The 18539-nt window shown below is 41.7% G+C and overlaps 1 protein-coding gene across 1 annotated transcript in view; it reads left to right on the forward strand.

The window, feature by feature from the left end:
- The first annotated feature begins 13064 nt into the window (after window positions 1-13064).
- The window catches only part of LOC111969944 (A disintegrin and metalloproteinase with thrombospondin motifs 9), a 67383-nt gene continuing 61908 nt past the window's right edge, over window positions 13065-18539 (forward strand). The window contains exons 1-2 of the mRNA XM_023996342.2: window positions 13065-13417; window positions 13700-14091. Of these exons, the coding sequence (XP_023852110.1) occupies window positions 13318-13417; window positions 13700-14091 (492 nt within the window). The 5' untranslated portion in view covers window positions 13065-13317. The remainder of the gene's footprint in view (window positions 13418-13699; window positions 14092-18539) is intronic.

The raw sequence follows: 18539 nt of genomic DNA on the forward strand, positions 1-18539 counted from the left end.
AACTCTAGCCTTATTGTTTACACAAGCTGGGCTTTTCCCCAAACCGCTGGTCACAGCTGACCATCCAGGGGCTGGACTAGGCCGGGCACTCTGTAGTAGTGGAGTGGCCACCCCCTTGTCACTGGTCTAAAACCAGTAGCGGTGCGTGGGTAAAATAACTGGGGAGGCCAAGCAAGAAAAAAAGCCTTAATATATTACAACCTATGTGTTGTGATAATTGCGTTGTCTGTTCTATAACCTGTTATTTCATATGCCTTGCAACCGTGATATATAGGCCTAAGGCCAAGACAATAAGAAGACACAGGGGCAGAATAAATTCAACCACACCTTTGTTTCATCACAAAACCGGAGAGCAACCTCTGTCCGTTGAAGTCCGCAAAGCATATTGCATGTAACAAACAGTTACATAACCTCCAGGATGGGTCAAGCAAGTTAATGTTTCGACATTTTCAGATGACTAAACAACTATTGATTTAGAACCATGGAGAGAAAAGAAAACAGGAGCTGCCTCCACTATTCCAGCACCATTTCAACATCATGCTTGCTCACTAGCCTAACTTCCTTTCATGGGCAACGTTAGTCAGTTAACATTAGCCTTCTATATCTAGCTACATATTGAACATCCATCCTCTTAGTCCAGGGGCACAATGTATGAATTTATGGTTGGATCAGAATCGCCATTAGAATCAATGGCCAGTACGGAAAATGAAAAAAAAACACAAGTACAAATCCCTATCTCCAGCAATGGCTAATTTAGGAAAGGGACAGTTTTAGCTAGCTAGCTAGCCACCGGAGGACAACAACACGACGAGATGTAATAATTCAAGTTGTTTCTGTCAATGACGTATTTCTCTTGATGCGATGTGACAGAAGAGAAGCCAAATCAAAACGGGCTTCCCTTGAAAGAAAATGTGGGTGCGCCAGGACGATTTACAGTTGAGCTAATTCAATTTAGCTCAACACAGACTGGCTATCATTTTATACTTTTTTACCAAGGGAGGCCAAATGCTTGCTGGCTTCCCTCGCATTCAATGCCAGGAGCAGCAACAATGTCATACTCTTTATGACCAGACAGCATCAGATAGCTGACCTACACATACAGAGACAGAGGGGCACTGTTTCGCTCGCTCGGATGCTTCCCTTGACATCCATGAATACATACCACTGTCTAAAACATTCACATGGGCACTCAGTGAACCCACCATGACCTCTGCTCAGGTCAATGCTGCTCTACACTGATCCGAATGTTAAGGGTTTGCTAGGAGAGGTCTCTATTTCCTTCTTTGGATGATGAATGGATATCCTACAATAGGATGAAGTCATTCTACATTCTTTTATCATAGCAATTTTTCAAACTTTTCAACTTATGGGAGACACAATAACTGAAGAAATCCTATTCTGTTTCATAAGTTAGTTTCGGATATAGGGCTCATTGCTAATACAGTATTGTTCCCTTGGGTTTGTTTTACTTTTTTCCCTGGAAAACAAAGAGACCTTAATAAAGGACATACTCGTGCACCGCAATCCTCTCCACGAAAGAAGAATGAGTGTTTCATTGTATATATTTCAAAGGAATCATAGCCGTTTGACATCGGATATTTCCTGTACCTCCGAAGCCATCCATTCCTAAACAGAAATGTACACAGAAGAGGAGCTGTGGTCAGAAAATCATTGCTTCTGGGAGCGAGGGGGGAATGAGAGCACAGCACCAAGCATTCTTCCTCATCACAGCTGTTTTCAACATAAATCCACACAAGTCAATAGCTCAGCAAGGCAAATCAAATCAAATTGTATTTGTCACATGCACCGAATACAACAGACCTTACAGTGAAATGCTTACTTTACAAGCCCTTAACCAACAATGTCGTTTTAAGAAGAATACCCCCCCCAAAAATAAATAAAAGTAACAAATAGTTAAAGAGCAGCAGTAAAATAACAATAGCGAGGCTATATACTGGGAGTACCGGTACGGAGTCAACGTGCGTGGGCACCGGTTAGTCGAGGTAATTTAATAGGTTTTGGAGTGGTTTTGTCGTGCCCTCTTCACAACTGTCTTGGTGTGCTTGGACCATGTTAGTTTGTTGGTGATGTGGACACCAAGGAACTCGAATCTCTCAACCTGCTCCACTACAGCCCCGTCAATGAGAATGGAGGCGAAGCTCGGTCCTCCTTTTCCTGTAGTCCACAATCATCTCCTTAGTCTTGATCACATTGAGGGAGAGGTTGTTGTCCTGGCACCAGACGTCTAGGTCACTGACCTCCTCCCTCCATGCTGTCTCATCGTTGCTGGTGATCAGGCCTACCACTGTTGTGTCATCGGCAAACTTAATGATGGTGTTGGAGTCGTGCCTGGCCGTGCAGTCATGAGCGAACAAGGAGTACAGGAGGGGACTGAGCACGCACTTCTGAGGGACCCCTGTGGTAAGGATCAGCGTGGCGGATGTGTTGTTACCTACCCTTACCACCTGGGGGCGGCCCGTCAGGAAGTCCAGGATCCAGTTGCAGAGGGAGGTGTTTAGTCCGAGGGTCCTTAGCATAGTGATGAGCTAAGCTAAGGACTGAAATGGGGCTTCTGCCTCCAATTCATACATATAGTACTGCATGATTGGCCTTTCTCTCTATAGTAGTTTTATTGTTGTTTAACTTGGCATGGGTGATGCCAAGAAATATATATATATAAGTATAGTTCACCCAAATTACTAAATGACACATTGGTTTCCTTACCCTGTAAGAAGTCTATGGACAAGTTATGACAGCGATCCATGCTTTGGTTTAGTTTCCCTGGCACTGTTTCCACATGCTAACGTTTTAGCATTTATGGCACAAATCCCATTCAAGTCATGGGACCAATATTAGAATTGTTGTGCATCATGTCCAAATCATCCCAAAGTATCTAAACATATATATATATATATATATGTGTGTGTGTGTGTGTGTGTGTGTGTGTGTGTGTGTGTGTGTGTGTGTGTGTGTGTGTGTGTGTGTGTGTGTGTGTGTGTGTGTGTGTGTGTGTGTGTGTGTGTGTGTGTGTGTGTGTGTGTGTGTGTGTGTGTGTGTGTGTGTTACAATACTTTGATGTTTTTCTGTGTGATGCTCAAGGTCATTTCTCATTGAGGATAAATTGAGTGAATGTCTATGAGGGCTACAGTACAGAGACAGAGGCAGGATACTGTACTGGACATCAGATGTGGTGTCTTTGTTTCAGGTCAGCCTGAAGTGATTATAGAGGTGACTCACTGCACTGTGCCATGCAAAGAGACTATATGAAAGCATTAACACACAACCGACCTTACATTGTCAGGGAATAACCGTACACCTCAGCGATGTGAGAATGCCCTACTTTGCAGGCCCTTTCGGCAACACAGTTATTTAGGTGCGGGACTGTAAGATGTATTTTTTACATTTTAAGATAACTGTCATTGAAGTTTGTTCTGCTGCCGACATTTGCCTCTTAGGCCTTCTGAGAAACAGTCTATTTTAATCCTTCATGGGATGACATGCAACTAAAAAGATTGCCAATACTCAAACTAACGCTCAGCGGCTGGACGAGTCCAGTACGCGCACCCGTAGGGGCAGAGAAGCGAGGGAGGGGGAATTTTCCAAGATTCAAGCTAGCTAGTTTATAGGGCAATTCTTAAAAGTATAATTCACCCAAATTACTAAATGACATATTGGTTTCCTTAACCTGTAAGAAGTCTATGGACAAGTTATGACAGCAATCCATGTTTTGGTTAAGTTTCACTGGCACTAACGTTTTAGCATTTGTGGCCCAAATCCTATTCAAGTCATGGGACCGATATTAGAATTGTTGTGCATCATGTCCAAGTCATCCGAAAGTATCTAAAATATATTGTGAAGCTCAACAAAGTAACTTAAATATTATTGGAACATGATGCGTGAGAAATGCTAATATCGGTCCTATGATTTGCATTTCATTGTGCCATAAATGCTAGAACGTTAGCATGTGGAAACAGTGCCAGGGAAACTAAACCAAAGCATGGATTGCTGTCATACTTTGTCCATAGACTTCTTACAGGGTAAGGAAACCGATCATTTTGTAATTAATATTAAAAATAACAAGAGTAAAAAGAGAAACTAAAAGTAAAATCTAAATGTATTGGTTAAAAACGCCACCAATCTGAAAGGGTACTTTTCTCATAGGAAGGGAAAAGGGCATACAATTGAACTCAACATTTCCATACAACTGTTACGATTGTATGATTTATACAATTCTTGCACAAAGTCAAAAGTGTTCAAGCCTTCATCACCATTGGAAATGGTTTATGTGCAGTTATACTACATACTGGTTTTCTCTCATTTCTTCCTACTTTTAAGTAAACCCTCTTAGCGTGACAGGAGCGTTGTTTGGTCTTGAAGGGGTTTGACTTTTCTATGGTGTTTTGTCCAATCCCATCCAGCGGAGGTCCCGTGCACACTGCTGTGCTCCTGTCATCTGCAGTGAGCCTGGCGGTCCCTGTCGGCCCCTGACACAGTGGGGCTGCCAGCGGGACCCGGGCCAGCCTATTCTCCAGGCCCTGACAGCTACAGAATAGAGTCCCTGACCCAGAACACTAAACTATATCTAATACGACAAAAGAAGCAGTACCCAGGCAGCTAGAGCATAGGGGAAACAAATCTACATCTAGCAGCCATTTGTGTGTTTCAAGATAACCCTGTACCCCTCCAATCCCTCCTGTACTGTGCACACCCTGTTAACTGTAAGGCTCAGTTCAGGTCTGAGCTGTCTTCATCTCGTTAAGGTCATTCAAGACACCCTGGCCTTAGAATGATGTGTTAGACACTCTGTGCTGTCTTCATCTCGTTAACGTAATTTAAGAGACCTGGAATAAGAATGTGTTAGACACTACAATGCATGCTTACAGTGTAAAAGCATTTATTCTGTATTATGAAGTTAAATGAATGAGGATAAGAATGATATTAATAAAGTGGTCTTATAAACTACCTGACTTAGGTGACCTGGAATGAGAAACAGAACACTTTGTGCTCACGACGATAATTCATTTATGACAAATGATCACAGTGTATTTCTGGAGACACCCGTGTATCTAAGGAGCGTCTCTGTAATGCGCCCAATCAAAGGATCAGTGAAAAGAACATTGTGTTTGCTGTATTCCCTTTTCTCCTCGTGACATTCTGCATTTTTGGAGTAAGGAATCTAAAATAAAAGTAGTTTTTTAGTGAGAGGAGAGGTGGCGTTAACCTCACGGCCCCCCTACTAACTCTCTCTTTTCTCATGCTCACACTCCTTCTCCAGCTGCCTCATATCAATACACTGGCTTGGGTTGGAAAGGGTGTTGGGTTATCTTTTCAATTTCTCTCACAGCTGAGAATGATTAGGTCATCATGTTGTGCTTTTGTTAAGCACAGGATGACAAGTGAGAGGGGGGACAGGCCCAGTGCTGCTAACTGATGACATACGGACTCGGGGAACAGATATTACTACTTTCCCCAAAATGGACTGTCACATCCATTTCAAGTCAATGTCTGTCTCCCAACTGCAGTGTTACACCCCTCCCCGCCCCCTGTCACCACCACCACTACCACCACCACAACACGGCTCTACAGTTCACTGTACATGTAATGATGTTATGAAAGAATACATGCCCTCCAAAACCTTCAGCAGGGGAAGAATGACTCACTACGTATTCATTTGGCATGTAAACAGAGGATTTGGTGGAAGTGTTGAGAGGTTTTTGGAAGTTGGAGACTACACAGCTGGAGGCTTTCTTAGTGTGTGGCACATCCAATGGTACGGCTAGATTTTGATCAATTCTTTACGTTTCTCTAATCTCTAGTCTCAAACCCTGATAAATATCTGCTTTGGCATGTTGCTATTGTTGCCATTCCATAGAGAGCTTTGATATCTGGGAAGCATTCAAATTTGGGAAAGACTGCCTGGCAGCTGCGCTTCCACTTGGGCAGTGTCCAGACCTCTAGCTCACTGTCTGTGAAAGCTCAAAAAAGGCATTTCAGAAGTTCGGCCTTGTTTTTGGTATGCTCTCCCAACGTAAACTAGCCCAGGAACATCCTAAAAGCCCACTTACCAGCATGGTCTCATAGACTAGACCTAACATATGTAAATCTGGGACACTGAAATTAGTATGATGTGTTACTTTTGGTATGGTTACAAAAGACAGAAAGCTATTTCAGGTAAAAAATGAAAGGAGGGTGGATGGGTGAGTGTACAATGCAAACGAAATGAGGGTGATTGGTCTGGTTGGATGGATGGATGGGCATATAATGAGAAAGTCTAGCAACCCAAAGTTTGCCTGTTCAAATCTCATCACGGACAACTTTAGCATTTTAGCTAATTAGCAGCTTATCAACTACTTACTACTTTTTAGCTACTTTGCAACTACTTAGCATGTTACCTAACCCTTCCCCTAACCTTAACCCTTTTAGCTAACCCTTCCCCTAACCCTAACCTTAACCCTAACCCCTAAACCTAACCCCTAGCCTAGCTAATGTTAGCCAGCTAGCTAACCTTAGCATTAGCCACCTATCCACCTAGCTAACGTTAGCCACAAAAAAAAATGAATTTGTAACATATCATACGTTTTGCAAATTTGGACACATTATATACATTTTGCAAATTCATAACATATTGTACGTTTTTGAAATTCGTAATATATCATATGAACTGCCATTCGTAAGATATCATACGAAATGGATGATGGACATCCACAAATTAATACGTACCATATGAAACGTAAAATATGATACTAAATGGAGTATTTCTCAGATTTGCGTACAGAATAATACAAAATTATCTGAGACCAGGTTGCATTTTCAGCATCTCCCTGCTAAAGTCCTCAATGCTTGCAGCACTGTCTGAAGCACTACTTAAAAGGCTGTGGACATGTGACACAGCTTTATTGTTTTTAAATTACTGTGTCAAAGTTATTATTTTCAGTTTAATTGCAAAGTAATTTTTTTCTGCCAGTATGTTCACATATTTCTTAAATATTCATGAACAGTTGTCAATTGCAGCATTGTTACAGTTATGGACACAGCTTGTGATGTTTGTGTGTGACAGTGTATGTGTCTCTGTGTGCATGCGCACATAAGAATGTAAATGTACACGTGAGTGTGCCTGTGTGTGTGTGTGCCTGTTTATGTGTGCGCACACGTGTGTGTGTCTGTCTGCCTGTGTCTGCATGTGAGTGCCTGTCTGCAGGTCCTAGGGAGCTGTAGTCTCTCGATGTTTACCCAATTACTGGTGGAAGTGCAAACGGTCCCATCCTGCAGGAAGTAATAAGTGTAAGGGGGTTCTCAGGACCGAGGAGTTATCAAACACCACTTTCCTCTCACAGGAACCCAAACACTCATCCTCAGCTCCTAATCGCCACAATCATACACGTCCCTGCCATTTCAACTTCAAATCCTTTGCTGTACACACTACACACACACACACACCACACACACACACACACACACACACACACACACACACACACACACACACACACACGTCCCTTCTTCAAAAGGAGTTTCTTCCCTGCGGCCAAGGAGGATCCTCCTCACAGTGCTCAAGGAAAACGTTGTTTTGAAATCAACAGAATCAGAGCAAGAAATGTAAAACAGAAAGCATAACTGTATGTGCACCTTATGCCCTACTGACTATGTTCAAGAGTTGCATTTTTTTTGTTTTCCAAGGAAAGGCAATTGAGCATTTTCTCACAGGGAATATCATGGGAAAAAGTATCTTGGTGTGCCACAGTGGTGAAGAGAGACCAGGGTATTTCTCAACTACTATCCCCTGACAGGACCCAAGCTGGAAAGGTCAACGAGACAACTGAGGTTAAGAGCCTTGAGTGCCTCATACAAAAATGTAATGTAGACAGCAGCATATAGCCAGCTGTCAATGCATGTGAATAAAATCTATATCAGCCCCATTTGTGCAGAACCAAAGCACAGATGAACTGATGAGCGCTGAAAACTATGGACAGCCAATCAGAATCACCTTTATTAGCCTAGTTCATTTACATATACCCATAATTCGATTTGGTGAAATGGTGCTGACACAGTAAACAGAATATAGATGATAAGCATAATACATAGGCAGAATATATCGATAAAGAATTTATGAATACACTATATACAGCTAAATCTGAATAATTATGCATGGTATGGAAGTATAAACAATTTACAATGGATGATGTGCAATGGAGCGCACCTATATGCAGTCATTCAGAGTTTAAAAAATAAGGTGCATATAGAATGCCTTCGGTAAGTATTCAGACCCCTTAAATTTTCCCATATTTTGTTACGTTACAGCCTTATTCTAAAATGTATGAAAAGTTTTTTCCCTCAATCTACACACAGTACCCCTTAATGACAAAGCAAAAACTGGATTAGAAATTTTAGCTAATTTATCAAATAAACTGAAATATCACATTTACATAATTATTCAGACCCTGTACTCAGTACTTTGTTGAAGCGCCTTTGGCAGCGATTACAGCATCGAGTCTTCTTGGGTATGACGTTACAAGCTTGGCACACTTGTAATTGGGAAGTTTCTCCAATTCTTCTCTGCAGATCCTCTCAAGCTCTGTCAGGTTGGATGGGGAGCGTCACTGCACAGCTATTTTCTGGTCTCTCCAGAGATGTTGAACCTCTCCAGAGAGGTTCAAGTCCAGGCTCTGGCTGGACCACTCAAGGACATTCAGAGACTTGTCCTGAATCCACTCCTGCGTTGTCTTGGCTGTGTGCTTAAAAAAAAAAATGTTGAAAGGTGAACCTTCGACCCAGTCTGAGGTCTTGAGCGCTCTGGAGCAGGTTTTCATCAAGGATCTCTGTACTTTGCTCAGACTTAGTCTTGGTGGTTCCAAACTTCTTCCATTTAACAATGATGGAGGCCACTGTGTTCTTGGGGATCTTCAATGCTGCAGACATTTTTTGGTACTCTTCCCCAGTTCTGTGCCTCGACACAATCCTGTCTATGACCTCTACGGTCAATTCCTTCGATCTCATGGCTTGGTTTTTGCTCTGACATGCACTGTCAACTGTGGGACCTTATATAGACAGGTGTGTGCCTTTCCAAATTATATCCAATCAATTGAATTTAGCACAGGTGGACTCCAATCAAGTTGTAGAGACATCTCAAGGATAATCAATGGAAACAGGAAGCACCTGAGCTCAATTTCAAGTCTCACAGCAAAGGGTCTGAATACTTATGTAAATAAGGTATTTCTCTTTTGAAATGTTAAAACATTTGCAAAAATTTCAAGAAACCTGTTTTCACTTTGTCATAATGGGGGTATTGTGTGTAGATTTATGAGGATTTTTTTGATTTAATCCATTTCAGAAAAAGGCTGTAACGTATTTTTTTTGTTGAAAAAGTCAAGGGGTCTAAATACTTTCCGAAGGCACTGTATGCAAGAATGTGCAGAGGTAGTGGAATGAAACTGCACATATCCTGCTGGTGTCCCAACACAGCACACATGGACCTCACCCAATAATCAACACAAGTTCAGTACGGCAAGGAAGTTAGTCATGAGGGGAGGAAGGGGGATGTTAAAAGCAATTAGGTTTCTCTCTTTGAAACCCCAGGACAAAATTCCGCCTCCATTCAAGCTTTTCAGACCTTATCGGCCGTTATCGGAACAGGAGGGGAAATGAAGTTTACACTGTCTTGAGGAGGCTGCCCTCAGTATGCTGCCTGTTACTGTTCCTTCCCAGGCCAGGCCAGGCTAGGCGGCTCCATTGACCTCAGTGACTGTCCAATGAGAATAACCATGGGGTCCATGACCTCCTGCCACCTGCCTGTTGAGGGAGGCCAATAGTAACCTAACAGCCTGTTCAGAACAGCACAATGACAAAGACATACAACCCTATACAATAAGTAAACTGCTAAGCATCAAGTCAACTGCACCACCACCATTGTATTTAAATCTGAAAGCAATGCCTTGTGGCAATGTTTATCTAGGTATTTTTGTTCTCTTCCCCATGACCCCTATGTTGTAAAAAGGTTTATGGAGAGTTCTGGGAATGAGATAATTGTAATTGACAGGTTACATGTAAAGGGGTTCCTGGAAGTAGGATGCGCCACTGTACTGGGCCAACAGTGCGTTTTTATGGTGTGTTCTGAGGAAGAAGTCCAAAACAGCAAGAAGATCCAGAGGGAGCATTGCTGCTGTTTGCATACTGCATGTTTGGAGAGATTGCATGTATATGCTTTATCGGATAGAGAGACAGCGGGAAAGATAGAGGAGAGAGTGTGCTGGAATTGCAGTGGTGGGGATTTAAACCCATGCTGCAGCGGTATATGTACACCAGAAGGAGCGCCTTACACCGCTAGACCACCCTAGGCCACTATTGTAGGTATTTTAAATGACTCTGCAGTTAACAACAGTTACTTTTACAATGGCAAGGTAGTGGCTAGAATACTCACTACACTGAGTATTAGCGCGTACAAATCGTCTGTTCTCGGTTGCAACACTCACTACACTGTTACAAACTGCCTCTGGAAGCAATGTCAGCACAAGAACTGTTCGTTGGGAGCTTCATGAAATGGGTTTACATGGCTGAGCAGCCGCACACAAGCCTAAGATCACCTTGCGCAATGCCAGGCATTGCCTGGAGTGGTCTAAAACTCACGGACAAATCTGGGTTTGGTGGATGCCAGGAGAACGCTACCTGCCCGAATGCATAGGTGCCAACTGTAAAGTTTGGTGGAGGAGAAATAATGGTCTGGGGCTTTTTGTTCATGGTTCGAGCTAGGCCGCTTAGTTCCAGTGATGGGAAATTTTAACGCTACAGCACACAATCACATTCTAGACAATTCTGTGCTTCCAACTATGTGGGCCCTTTCGTGTTTCAGCATCACTATGCCACCGTGCACAAAGCGAGTTCCATTTAAAAATGGTTTGTTAAGATTGGTGTGGAAGAACTTGACTGGCCTGTACAGAGCCCTGACCTCAACCCCATCAAACACCTTTGGGATGAATTGGAACACCGACTGTGAGCCAGGCCTAATCGCCCAACATCAGTGCCCAACCCCACTAATGCTCTTGTGGCTGCATGGAAGCAAGTCCCCGCAGCAATGTTCCAACATCTAGTGGAAAGCTTTCCCAGAAGAGTGGAGGCTGTTATAGCAGCAAAAGGGGGGGACCAACTACATATTAATGCTCATGATTTTATAATGAGATGTTCGACGAGCAGGTGTCCACATACCATGTAGTGTATGTATACTGTATGCCTTTGAGTTTGGTCCCAGATTGGCTTAACAAAGCATGACGTCTATAGTATCTAATGATCTAATCTGCTGAGTCAGATAATCAAACAGATTTTCTCATCATTTAAAATACAAAAAATAAGTCATGATTTACAAAATGAATTAATAGAGGTTTGAACTTCATACTGTATGTTAACCAACATACATTTTGTACAAGCTGGTTGGCTACCATCAAAAAAGCTCCTGTGGTTAATTAAGCTGCAATGTTTGTTTTTTCTGAGCCCACCACGGCATTTCCTATGAGGCTATTGTTTAAGGTGTGCACCTGCAAACCATGTTAACGGTTATAATGGTCATGTGTGTTGAACGTACCAAAGAAATTAGCTGTAACGTCCCATCTGCTAACATTTATCACTATGTACAATTCTTAGGGCCTTCCTCTGACATCGCCTGGTATAGAGGTCCTGGTTGGCAGGTAGCTCAGCCACACTGATTTACTGGGCCATACGCACTACCCTCTGTAGCGCCTTGCGTTCGGATGCCAAGCAGTTGCCATACCAAGTGGTAATGCAGCCAGTCAAGATGCTCTCAATGGTGCAGCTGTATAACTTGTTGAGGATCTGAGGGCCCATGTTTGGCTCCTCCTTATAGGCTTTTTTTCTGAGCCCACCACAGGCATTTCCTATGAGGCTATTGTTTAAGGTGTGCACCTGCAAACCATGTTAACGGTTATAATGGTCATGTGTGTTGAACGTACCAAAGAAATGAGCTGTAATGTCCCATCTGCTAACATTTATCACTATGTACTCTGGGAGGAGACCAGGAATCTAGTGTTGTGGTGCACTGATTGCAGTGGTGACACACTGATCAAACCAAGGGAGTGTTTAAGCTGTGCTTAGTGGCATCTATGTTACACGTTCAACTATTCTAGCCCTGCTTGGTGTTGTAACAAGGATATTTAGACTAGTTTTAATCTCAGGAACATGACTGCCTGGTGAAAAAGTATTTCTTCATGTCCTGGGCTGACAGAGCCTTCCACGCTACTCATCTTTCATGTATGGTAAGCACACTCATACATAATGAAGAAGAAATTGTGTCTTCTTTGCATATGAGAGAGAGAGAGAGAGAGAGAGAGAGAGAGAGAGAGAGAGAGAGAGAGAGAGAGAGAGAGAGAGAGAGAGAGAGAGAGAGAGAGAGAGAGAGAGAGAGAGAGAGAGAGAGAGAGAGAGAGAGATGGCTGGAGACATTTAGATGAACTCAATGACTTTCAATTCTAAATGTAATGATCCCAGCAAATCCTAATTTGTAAAGACACAGTGAATGAGGTAGATTCAGTAGAAGGCTAGATGTGGAGTAGAACCCTTAGATCTCAGTGTCTATACAAAGGAGAGCATGTAGGCTAATGTCAGGAGGAAGATGAATCCTAACAAAGCCATCAGTAAACAGTAAGCGATGCCTTTATAATGCCTTTATACATCAAATGAGTCAATGTCTCATGGCTTATCAAGCTGTACTTCCTTGTTAGGCTAGATTACTCGTTGGTTATTACTGCATTGTCGGAACTAGAAGCACAAGCATTTCGCTACACTCGCATTAACATCTGCTAACCATGTGTATGTGACAAATAAAATGTGATTTGATTTGATTCATGGTTTACAGTTAAAGAACATCTCCACCACCGCCAGCAATCATTATTGAAGATGTTTAACTCAAGTAATTTCAGTGATACCACAATCATACTGTAGGCCTACGTGAATTCTGTATGTATGTCACAGAAACGGGAGTGGCTTGTTTAAAAGGGCGTGCTCCAGTAATGTACCTTTCACTAATCCCGCCCCCCACATCAGCAGTCTGTGGTGTGTGCAGTGTAGCCCACCACAGTTGTCTCTCCGACCCTTCTCTTTGCAGTAAGCATGTTCGCCAGGGTATCTGCGAACCGTTCACGACCCAACGCACGTTACCGGTGAGAAACCCCCCACCGAAGAGTCAAGGATAATCGATTTGGATGTGGCGCGCACTTGAAAGTTTGAATACGGTGGTAAGCCCGAGTGACCGGAGCACCGGCAGTGAAGGAGGAATACTATATTCGGGGTGGCGCTCTCTACTTAACGTGGACAATCATGCATATGCTGTTTTGGGGACTAGGGTTTTTGCTATTTCTCCCTGACTTTTTGAATGTAGTGTCATCCACGGGGAGATCGCTATTGAGTTCAAGAAAAGGTAACGTATTTCGACTTGCCACAAAAAAAAATGACCCTGTGATGTGTTATGTTGTAGGCTAACCGGCAGACAGAGAATGAATGACTTTTTTCCGAATCAGCAAAGCACATGACTTGGAATGCATTTATAATGGTCTTATGTTTCTTGAATGACTTCATTTCACAGAGGCAAACGTAATTAACTCAAATAACATTATTATTGTTGTTATTGTTATTATAACCTATTATTAGCCAATTAACATTGCTAATTCTATACACGTTATACCATGGGTTTCTTCTCCAGCTAAAATTTCCGAGCAGCTTGGCGCTTATGAGATTGTAACTCCGGAGCGAGTGAATGAAGCCGGTGACAACTTTCCCACGAGCGTGCACTTCAAAAGGAAAAAGCGTAGTGTGGAGGATAGCCCAGGCAACTCCTCTGATCAATGGGCCTTGCCATCAATCCATTACAAAATATCTGCGTTTGGACAGAACTATCACCTCAACCTGACACTCGAGTCAGGATTTATCGCTCCGCTATACACTGTGACAGTACTTGGAGCACCTATAGTTAACATAACGGATTTCACCCCGGAGGAGACGGAGGAGGATACGGAGTATCAACACTGCTTCTATAAAGGACATGTGAATGCTCAAACGGAGAACACCGCAGTCATCAGTCTCTGCTCTGGATTGGTGAGTCCAAGCACTTTGAGTAGCCCTCCCTTTATATAGTGTGATACAATGTTTCTCTGCACTATGATAGGCGCACCTGTTATCTGACCAGATATGAAACTGTAATACTATGACAACATGAGAACATAAGGGGAACCTTACCCTGGGGTGTATTTCTACCTCTGCACAAAACGCGCTTTTCCAGCCTTGTGCGTTTGTGTTCAACTTAAAAGTGGTTTGACTGTTAGTGAGATAATGCCATTTATGTTAACTCTTTTATCCTTGACCATTTCACATGTAAATGAGCTGCTCACATAAATAACTTTGAGCCTAGTAGTCCCATTCTGCTCCTCAACTTCAGCCATCATACTCTGCATGCAGTGTCATGTACGCTTCTCCGGCAACCGGTGACGTTCTACGTTACGCACATCAGTGCAGAGGGAGCGCCAGTGGTGCTGACGTCATTACGATTGAGTCTCAGACAGGAACATAATCCCCATGCATGCATGAAGTTGTGTTGAGTTGAAATTCACTAGGGATTCTTATAGATTGTAATAATAACAGTTAAATTCCCAATGTGAATATTATTGAGGTCATCACAAATTAAACAAATGGGATTTGCCTGCACCATAAGCCTTGTAGGCTTGGAGGTCATTTGACATTAAAATAAAACAAGTTAATGTTGGTCTATTGGTGTGGTTCAGGCCAATAAAATTAGAAAGTTACAATGATTCACGTATGTATAGGCTATTCATTCATATACATCTAAGGACTGTTACTTGCTCTGGACCTATTCACAGGGAAACAGTTGGAAGCAGGTATATGACCACTGATACATGATGAATAATATCCACTCAGGGAGCCAGGCCCACCCAATCAGATTGAGAAAAAAACATTGTTTTTTTTAATGCTCTTTACTTGTCAGTGTTCCAAACGGGACATTATTTGTCTTTTTACCTAAACATGCAAACACCATCAGATGTACTGTAATTCATAGCAAGCGTTGCACTGGGTTAGTCAGATTTGATTAAATATAACAGAACAGATTAACTGGAATTACATTCACTCTCACGGGATGGGTTGCCAGAAGAACTAACTGAAAGCCACAACCCCAATAAGCCACCAATATGACTGCATTGAGGCATATGCCACTGTGCTTCTATGGCTATATGCACCAACATGAGAGCTTGGGACTATGAGGTTCAATCTGCAAAAATATTATTCTGAGGTAATTGTCTTCACCCTTTTACTGCAGTGGGATAAATCAAGGTCACACAGAGTGATTATTGGTATTCTTAAACAAATCTACTATACAAAAGTATACACCGCACACACAAGGTTATGGGCTTAACAAAATGAAGACACCTGTACCCATGTCAGATATAGAGTTGACATTATTCAATTTTGAGTTTGCATCCCAATATTACACTTTATATACATCACAGACGACTGAAATATAACAAAACTATTTGACATAGAAACACTGGATTTGTCATTTTTTAAATGTATTTTAATTTATTAATGATGAAATATTAATAACATTCCACCCATGAGGACAAAGAGGGTGCTTTTGGGCAATGACTGCAGCAAAGGGCTACAGTTCCGAACCCTAATTGGTTTGATTGGTGTCAGCTACGTCAATGACTCAATTTGGACATGAAATGCAGATAGAACCTTATAGTCCCAAGCTCTCGCCATGCCACTGCCTATTTCATTTGTTCATTTAGCAAAAAAGACAGCTCATCATTCAGTGCCTTTATCACAGTCAACACTAGGCTTGGGCGATATTCCAATTGTCATCTCTTCATACCGACCTGGTGCCATACCGGGATTTTTGGTAATACCGGTACTGGACACAAAGGGAGCTGTTTTCAAACCTCACTAAACCTTTGTAATCTGAAGGTTAGCAATGCTAACAAGTACATGTTGAATACCATTGAGAACTCTAAATGCTAACGAGTGTATTGCTAACATTTTATACAGTCTCTGACCTAAACTATTTTCAGGACAGACATCCCAGCTCATAAAGTTATACAAGTAACTCAAAAATGCTACTCAGTTTTCTGCTTGTACAAAACAAATATTAGACAGCAAGGATCTTGATCCATGACGGGATTCCATGTTGTTACCGGCCAATGAAGCTTGATTTTGGAAGAAGCTTATCACTTAGCCATATAGCTAACGAGCTACTAAATTATTAAACCAAATGTACAACTGCAGAGCATTTAGCACATTTTAGGAGGTACCCCTGCACATTGACTCGGTACCGGCACCCCCTGTATATAGCCATGTTATTGTTATTTTATTGTGTTGCTTTTAATTTTAAAAAATACTTTATTTTATTTAGTGAATATTTTCTTAACTCTATTTCTTGAACTGCATTGTTAGTTAAGGCCTTGTAAGTAAGCATTTCACAGTAAGGTCTACACCTGTTGTATTTGGCGCATGTGACAAATCAAATTTGATTTGGAATAGTTTTAAGATGTCTAGCTGGCAAATATTTAGTTGTCTTCTTCTTCGGTGGGGTTTAATGGCAGTTGGCATCCAATATGTTGCAATACCGCACCCAACTGGACTATAGTATAAATCCATTATACCTTGTGATCCAAAATGGAAAAAGGGGGAAATAAACAACCTTCCAACTAACCCTACACTCATTTAAAAACCCACTACCCCATTCTACTACTTTGACCCTATCTGCTACTGCACCATGCCAACAGCCTGGGAGGACGAGACACCACCACTCAACACACCCTGCAACTCTTCTGAAGTCAAATGTTGTACTTTTCTGCAGCTGCCACTACAACATATATTTTCTGTGATTTACGTTCCATTTCTGCAGTACAGTTAATAACCATTGCTATGAACACTAAGAAGCCAACCTTACTGAAGCATATGTCACACCTTTCAGTATCCCTCACCCTTAACCCATCCTCCTCTACTTTCTTCACTGCCTCAGCATATGACACTTTCTGCACTACTCTGACTCTTGCCACCTCAACCTGCCTTTCTCGCACCGGACAATTCCGATCTCCAGTAACATGAGCACCCCTACAGTTGACACACACAACTTTATCCAACATTTAGTTGTGAATTCCATACTGTAACTAGATCACCTGGCACGTGCTGCACAACAGTGAGTGACTCACAAGGCTTCTGTTTCTCGTCGTTGTGTGCTTGTAAACAAACACCACGTGACTGGGTACTACCGGTAAACTTCATAATGAAAAATTACGTGACAGGTGAAATTAAGGAAGCAATCTTCTTTATCTCCTAACATATTGCACAAGACTGCAGGTATTTACTTAAAAATTAGCTACAAATATTCAAATAATAATAAAAAAATACTTAAAAGAAATTGTTTCAATGGTATTGACTGTACTAAAAAAAACATCCCATGGCTATTTCCAAATACCCCGGCATACGGTATATATCGTATACCGCCCAAGCCTAGTCAACACACCTCTATTTTAGCTTTAATTAGCTTAAATAAATGCTAAATGTGTAGAATAGCATGAGATGAGCTATTATACAAATTTAGCACACAAAAAAATGATTGTTCTAAATAGTACCAGATAGGGGTTATTTGGCTTGTAACCATAGTGGAACCCTTTTTGGTCTATATAGAACCTTTTGTTGAAGATTCAATAAAGAAACATGCTCATAAGGTTCTAAATGGAACCATTATGGTGCCATTAAAAAGGGTTCTTTATAGCACCAAAAAAAGGATCCGCTATGGTTACAACACTGTTTGGGGCTATATAGAACCATTTTTTCTGGTTCTTTATATAACCTTTATGGAGAATGGTTCTATAAAGAACCTTTCTGAATCTGAAGGTTCTTTGGAAATCCTTTTGAAGAACCATACAGGGTTCTTTATTCTGGTCAGCCATATTATACTGTTAAAATTCCATAGGTGTTATTATTGTGCTAATTGACAAGTTGAATAAAGTGAGCCACCTCTGGTAGAGCTGGTGGTATCTGAGAAGAGAATTGAGAAACATTTATTGATTTAGTCAACTGTTCTCAATTGGCACACGGCCATACAGAAGTCTTTCACAAGACACTGTCACTGGCCATAGTCAATTATAACTTGTATTGGCATAACACAAGACATTAGATAAACTGGAATGACACTCTCACTCATGGTAGCACAAAATGTTGCTGCCCCCCCCCCTCTTATAAAAAATAAAACTAACTTCCTGCACTTTGCCATGGGGCAAAGAGAGACCTGTGCAGTTCTATAGCTAGTCACATGCTATTCTACACATTTTGCCATGAGGCTGAGAATTTTTTGTTTTTCATTTAATTTCAATTCCACTTTGCATTTTAATATTAGATGAGTCATCCTCCATAATATTACGAGTGGCTACCACAACTAAATCAATAGTTGGTGTTGTCATTATATCTTGTGTGCATTTGAACACAATTGTGAATGTTCCCAATAGTCATTACATTTTGCATACAGC

The sequence above is a fragment of the Salvelinus sp. IW2-2015 genome, linkage group LG11 (assembly GCF_002910315.2).
Source record: "Salvelinus sp. IW2-2015 linkage group LG11, ASM291031v2, whole genome shotgun sequence".
Classification (NCBI taxonomy): Eukaryota; Metazoa; Chordata; class Actinopteri; order Salmoniformes; family Salmonidae; genus Salvelinus; species Salvelinus sp. IW2-2015.